Source organism: Aulonocara stuartgranti (assembly GCF_965226115.1).
Source record: "Aulonocara stuartgranti genome assembly, chromosome: 7".
In the NCBI taxonomy this organism is placed as follows: Eukaryota; Metazoa; Chordata; class Actinopteri; order Cichliformes; family Cichlidae; genus Aulonocara; species Aulonocara stuartgranti.
Window position 1 is genome coordinate 50341803 of NC_138945.1, and position 7081 is coordinate 50348883.

Sequence of the window (7081 nt, forward strand, 5' to 3'; positions counted from 1 at the left end):
TGTTTTTTTTTTAGCCATAATGTTGTGGAAGTCACATTTTAAACTTTTTGTCTCCAAAGCAAGACAAGGAATCGGAAACGCAGCACGGATCATTTTTGGCTTGATTATATTTATGCTGATATTCAAACACAGTTTCAAGAAAACGCACGTTTCGCATATTTGAACACTTTAGATTGCGTTGGGTACACCTTCACTGAAAAGTATCCCTCATTGATGTCTATGTTCATTTTGCATTTATTTTTACATTTTATTTGAATTAATGTGTGCTTGCCACAATATAAATTAATCATTAGGTGCCTCATGTTTTTGCAGTGCATCCTGCTTTGCGCACGCAGTCTGAAATTTGACTCGAGTTTAAAAAGCGCTGACAGGAGACACAATTCACAAAGCAACGAGTTTCTCTCTACGGGCGCCAGGTAGCTCCATATACGGATTGGAGAGGCACTTTGCAGCCCCTCTGGCACTAAGTCTTGCTAGGGCGCACAGAGGGGCAGTGCCATGTACGCTCCTGACAAACGTATGCTCCTGAACGAAGAGAACCAGACTTTGGTGTTCACTGTCACCACTGACCTAATGATGGGAACGTCTGGAAACGGCACCGACCAGCATAACGGATCAGATCCGTTTGCAAGGAACGAGGAGGTGGCACAAATAGAGATAATGGTTCTGAGCATCACCTTCGTGGTTGCTGTCATTGGGAACGTAAGCGTCCTGCTGGCCATGTACAACACAAAGAAGAAGATGTCGCGAATGCACCTTTTCATCAAACACCTGAGCCTGGCCGATCTGGTGGTTGCTTTCTTCCAGGTGCTGCCACAGCTGTGCTGGGAAATCACCTTCCGCTTCTACGGCCCAGACTTTCTCTGCAGGATTGTGAAGCACCTCCAGGTGATGGGAATGTTTGCGTCCACCTATATGATGGTGATGATGACCCTGGATCGTTACATTGCCATCTGCCACCCTCTGAAAACCCTACAGCAGTCCACACGACGCTCGTACATCATGATCATCTCCACGTGGATATGTAGCCTGGTGCTCAGCTGTTCACAGTACTTCATCTTCTCCCTGAGCGAGATCCAGAACGGTTCGGGCGTCTACGACTGCTGGGCGCGCTTTATCGAGCCCTGGGGCGCCAGGGCGTACATCACCTGGATAACCGTGGGCATCTTTCTGGTGCCCGTGGTCCTTCTCATGATGTGCTACGGGTTTATCTGCCACAGTATTTGGAAGAATATTAAATACAAGAAAAGAAAAACGACGGCTGGTGCGGCAAGCAGGAATGGACTGATTGGAAAGAACTCGGTCAGCAGCGTTACAACTATCTCAAGAGCCAAACTGAGAACCGTTAAAATGACTTTTGTGATCGTTTTGGCGTACATTGTTTGCTGGGCACCGTTTTTCATCGTGCAGATGTGGTCTGTGTGGGATGAAAACTTCCAGTGGGATGGTGAGTGCTTATAAATGAACAAAATACTTATTAAATGTCACACTTTTAATCGTTCTAAAAATGTTGAGAATTGCAGGGGGAGAAAATGAACAGAAACTTAAGAATCGCGTTGCGCAAGGGGAAAAAATCCACGAATTGCGCGCCTTTACGCACGAACTTATTTGACAAACAAAAACAAAACGTGTAAACATACTAATCTAAAACGTATACAGTGTCAAACCTTTCACGCACACGCGCTCACATGCACACCCACAACTACATTTCACCAAATAAATGAAATCTTATGTTCCGTACGTGTCCATTTGGAGAATTTTCCAGGGAGATTTAGGAAGGAAAAAACCCTACATCTGCATTTTGAGACGTTAAGTGGTGAAATGTTATGGCGCTTTAAAACCACGCCACTAGTATAAATTATGTGCAAGCAACATATTTTGTCCTGTCCACAAGGTGTTTCCCTTTTATCTCCTCTTGTCTAAAATCAGATTACATCTTTTTTTAACCAAAGTTTTAAGTCACATTAGCCGAACCTGTTTTATACAATTTATATGGTACTAATACAGCAATACTATATTATTGCACTAATTATCAAATGCCCTACTTTGCCTTACTCGAAGTATTTTAAAACCCTTCGCTGACCCTTAAAAATGCATCCCTTTAGAGCCCTGGGGACCAAAAATGGTCCCGCCCCAAAAGTGCAATAAAAAGATTATATATTCATATTTTTTTCCACTTTAAATTGGTCAGTCTTTTAAAACTACTTCTCCCTGAAATATTCATATAAAGTTTTAATTATATTTTCATTGTTTTAACCCTTTAAATCCCAGTTTTATTACATGAGCGCCCTGTTTTTTTTAGCCCCAAAAAACAAAAAACTAAATATTTTCCAAAAAAAACATTTGAAGTAATATTTGTTTGTTATTATAATTAGGCCTTTAGATGGAGCAAAGATTGGCACCAACAGTCATTTCGATCGCCTTTTATTTTTTTTGCAGGAGCGCATTTCATAAAATGCACACACTATCGGTCCTAATCGACCACGCCCAAAAAAGTGCTATAAAAAATTTATATATTAATATTTTATTCCACTTTAAATTAGCCAATCTTTTAGACCTACTTCTCCTTGAAATATTCATGTCAAGTTTTAATTACATTTCGCGGATTTTAACCCTTTATATCCCGGTTTCGTCACATGAGCGCACTGCTTTTTTGCCCCAAAAAACATAAAACTTGAATATTTTCCAAAAAAAACATTTGAGGTAATATTCAATTGTTATTATAATTAGGCCTTTAGATGGACTAAAGTTTGGCACCAACAGTCATTTCGATCGCCTTTTATTTATTTTTTTCAGGACCAGAAAATGGTCTCCAGGCGGCAAATGCTCCTCCTCTAGGCCGAAATAAGTGCATGTTGCCGGGGTAAGTCGCGACGATCACCGGGGCACGATCACCGGGGACTGCTTTTTCCAGCCCACACGTCCGATACCACGTGACAACAAATACGTCATTTCCTGTTGACTAAAAAAAAAAGCACCCTCTAACGGTCCTAGGGACCGAAAAATGGTCCCGCCCGATCAGCGGGCGAAGCCGCTGCTGCACGCCGGAAATGAGGCTTCGTTTCCCGCAGGTCTATCCAAGCAGCCCGCTGTTTTCCAGCAGGGATCAAATGTGGAGCAAGGGCGCCACCCGGTGGACAAATAAAAAAATTACAACTCTAAGGCTCATAGACCAAAACGAGACGGAGACATGAGTAATCACCAAGACATTAACGGTAATAATTCTGCAGTGAAAAATAGCGTTTATAATGGAAGTCAATGGGCCAAAAATGGTCCCCAGGGCTCTAAGAGGATGTGTATTGTTAGCTTAGCCACTGAAGCTAATTTAAGGAAGTCAGACTTGAATTTTGAAATGAAATTATGCCAAACTTTTTTTTAGAGAATTTGGCTATATTCCATTCAACACAGTGCAAATGGCTTGTAACTGAAAAACTAAAATGTACAAAAATGGTCCCAGGGCCTCAGAAGGGTTGTTAACCTGTTTTTTAAAAAGTGAATTCACAGAAAAATATTTCAGACTTTTGTTCAAAGTTTATCAGTCTGACTGTGGATCAGTAGAATTAATTATTGCTGGCTAGCTGATAAGTTCATTCCGTTCTTGGCTGAATTCAATTGTTAACTTTTGGTGACGGTGTTGGGATGGGTAGGTGTGTGTGGGGTGAATGCTAAGAATAAAAATTTACGTGTAAAATTCTTAGGTTAGCTGTATCACTTTTCATTATTATCTCTTTTGTTTTGAAATAAAGTTTTTGAAGTCCTAGTGAGATGGATAATTCCAACAACTCAAACACAAACAATGACAACTGCAATTAGATGATAAAGTCAGATATTGTGGTAGTTAGCTGGAAGGCCAAAGCCCACAAAAATTGGGCCCAAAGCTCTCAGTGAGAGTAAATTTTACAAGATATTTACAGATGATTCACATTTACACATTTTCAAATTCTGGTTTCTAGTATTTTTCTGCCCTATCATAAAGTGCAACATAAAGTGCAATATAACTCAAATTTGTAGAAATTTGGGGAAGTTCTAAAAAGGCACCATCGTAGGTTTTGTTGTTGTTGCTGTTGTTGTTGTTATATATGTCATCAACCTGCAAATGATTGCAGGTAAAAAACAACAACAATCATTTATATAGCTCTATAAACTCATGTCATGGCACTAAATAAACTGTATGGGCCTACTATATTGGCAGCTGATGAAACAAACTCCTCCCTGAGTTGGACCACTGTTTATAGCTTTCCTCGTCTTCATTATAGTTTTTTTCCTTATAATTTTAGGCACCAAAATTTCTTGTCTTGGCTTAGAAAATGACCGTGGCTGCAGTGAAAACAGATCCTGTCATTTTTTAAATGCGTTAATTTATCGTCATGTCTGTGAAGGTTCTCAGTTTTCTTTGCAAGCTCCTTTGATTAATTTATCGTCGCTTCCTTTGTTACTGGTGTGAGGAACTCTGTGACAGTGAAGACACCAACAGATCACATTATCCTCCAATCAAAGTGTTTCAGATGTAGGAAGAGAGAAGGAATTTATACTTAAATCTATCTGACTAAGTGTCAGTGTTTGAGGAGGTGGATTACCGCCTTTTGCTTATATTATGAAAATTACATTTTATTCCAAAAGTCTTAAAACTAGTTGGATCTGTAACAGAGATTTCTTCTAACTTTGGCACACCTTTGTAACTTTCAGAGTCTGGCACATTTAGGCAGCATTTAGACACCAGAGGCACTGAGTTAAACAGGCATTTCTACAGCCTGTACCAGATGTTTTGCGAATTAATCATCCTTTCCCTCCTTCCTCTCTCTGTTCTCCAGATTCAGAGAACACAGCAGTGTCTCTGTCTGCACTCCTTGCCAGTCTCAACAGCTGCTGTAACCCGTGGATATACATGATCTTCAGTGGCCACCTCCTCCAGGATTTTGTGCAGTGCTTCTCGTGTTGCCGCAAAATCAACACCGACTTCAAGAAAGAAGACTCAGACAGTAGCCTCCGCAGAACGACTTTGCTGACTAAGATGACCAATCGGAGCCCAACAGGTAGTACCGGCTACTGGAGAGAGCTGGATAATTCCTCCAAGCCCTCTATTCAAGCAGAGTAAACACATGTTTGACAGTGGCACCAAATGGCATGAATGACAGGAACTGCAATGTCTTAAAATTATACAGAAAACCAAGCTTTTTTTTAGTTTGAAAAAAAAAACATGAAACAGGGTGTTGCGAGGTTCACAGAAGCAGAAAATATGGACACATTAGGGAACGTGCATACATCTTCTTTCTTTCTTTAGATAACCTCAGCAGAAACGTTAGATAAATAATGAGAAAAAAGCATGCACAGGCTTTAAATTGTTCTATTGAATGTAATCATAAATCTTCAATATTCAGTGTTTTGCAGATTCCTGCATGAGTTCTTCTGAGTGTTTTTTTTTCCTTTTTTTTCTTTAGCGAGAACCTTTTTTTCCAGGAATCAAAGGTTGTTGTGCCTCCCCGCAGTGCTGCCGAACACCCTTCCCTGTTAAAGTGTTTACAAAGATAAAACCCATATAGCAGCCGAGATGTGTGTAGTGATGGTGAAAACAACTCTTCCAGACCACTCGTCTCCAAGTAACCAAGGCAGTCACCTCATCCGTTGTGTTTAGCTTTCCGTTTTTCCTGTTTTTCTTAGAACCACATTTTAGTGGCTTGTAAATCTGATTCGAACCTTTTGCTTTGACCTGAGGGAAAAAAAAGTAAAATAAAATAAAAAAGGGAAGCATGTGGAGTTACATTTATCAGCCAGATTTTTGTGGTTATGTGCACTTTTATGATTTGTTGAAGGAATTGTTTCATGTTGCACAAGACAGTCCTAAATTTGATGGCTTTCATTTCTGCTCAGCATTGGTAAATGAGATCTCCTTCAAGTTTTATAGACACACACACACACACACACACACACACACACACACACACACACACACACACACACACACACACACTCACAGATAGAAAGCAGGGGGCTCTGATGAAGTGAGACTGACCACTGCTGGATAAGTCAGCCCACCTTCTCACAAACTGTTCCCATGTCTTTCATAAAATCTTGGGAAGAAGCTCACACATTCCACACACAACACATCAGCACACTTCCTGATTTTCCTCAGACATCCTGCACCACTGGTGGTTCTGAGTTTTGGCTTCATTTGCACTCGAGATAAACAACTTCCTGGAAATCAATGTGATATGTGACACCATAATGATTGTCGGATTAAAAATAATCCCCCCCACCCCCACAAAAAAGCTATATTGAATCAAGATTGTACATAGATATTGTGTATATATGTGTGCACTGTGTATCAAAGTATGTACATATCAATTCAAATGTTGCATAGTTGTATATTAAAAACACTTAAATGTCTGTAAATAGGAGTAATATATGTAAATCTATTGGGCATGAGTTGCTGGTCTGTAATGGCTTGTGCAAATCTTTAAGAGGTAACCTACTGTAACACCTTATGTTGAAATATACACGCCAATGTATTAAATATTACGTTGTCTTTGTTCCTGTTTTTACTACATGGAACATTTCATAGTTTGTGCTTCATGAAGCTGGTGCACAGCCACAGAAATTTATGTGTGTTATTTCTGCTGAAAATGAAGTGCTTTGTGAAGTCATGTCTCTTGCCAATCTAAGCAGTTGAAGCTTGCCAAGCTCTGGGATTATGCAACTGCTTGACCTTTCAATTGAAAACGTGTGAATGGGAAATTCTGCTAATGAGCAGCCTTTTGTCAACATGTTGTCCACCCCCATACTGATGGATAATATATGTCCCAATAGAATGAATAGCACCTTGTAATAAAGTGATAAATCATTGTATTAAAAGGTCATTTTACCTATTCAACAGAGTTAAGATTTTTTTTACTGTTTATTTTCAGTGTGAGGAGGTTTTGAGATACATCTATCTGTAGGATTTCTTTAGTAGAAAAATGGGCAATGGAAAAATGGAAAATGTCCAGGTAATTTTGTCAGTTTTTTCATAAATGGTAAAATTCAACATGTGGTTAAAAACAGTAGGGGGAAAAAGTCTAACAAGAAAAATCCCTTCATAGTAAAA

General features: G+C 39.6%; 1 protein-coding gene across 2 annotated transcripts; it reads left to right on the forward strand.

Annotated features, from left to right (window-relative positions):
* Nucleotides 1-373: 373 nt before the first annotated feature.
* On the forward strand, nt 374-6863 carry avpr1aa (arginine vasopressin receptor 1Aa). 2 transcript variants are annotated; one of them, XM_082538388.1, is made up of 3 exons: nt 374-1447; nt 4812-5033; nt 5439-6863. In XM_082538388.1, exons 1-3 carry the CDS (start codon nt 499-501, stop codon nt 5510-5512), a joined length of 1245 nt encoding a protein of 414 aa, XP_082394514.1. In that variant the 5' UTR covers nt 374-498; the 3' UTR covers nt 5513-6863. The 2 variants fall into 2 exon arrangements, with proteins under 2 accessions (XP_082394514.1, XP_082394515.1); XM_082538389.1 differs by lacking the exon at nt 5439-6863 and adding an exon at nt 2797-2863 and having other exon boundaries at nt 4812-4989.
* Nucleotides 6864-7081: the final 218 nt, after the last annotated feature.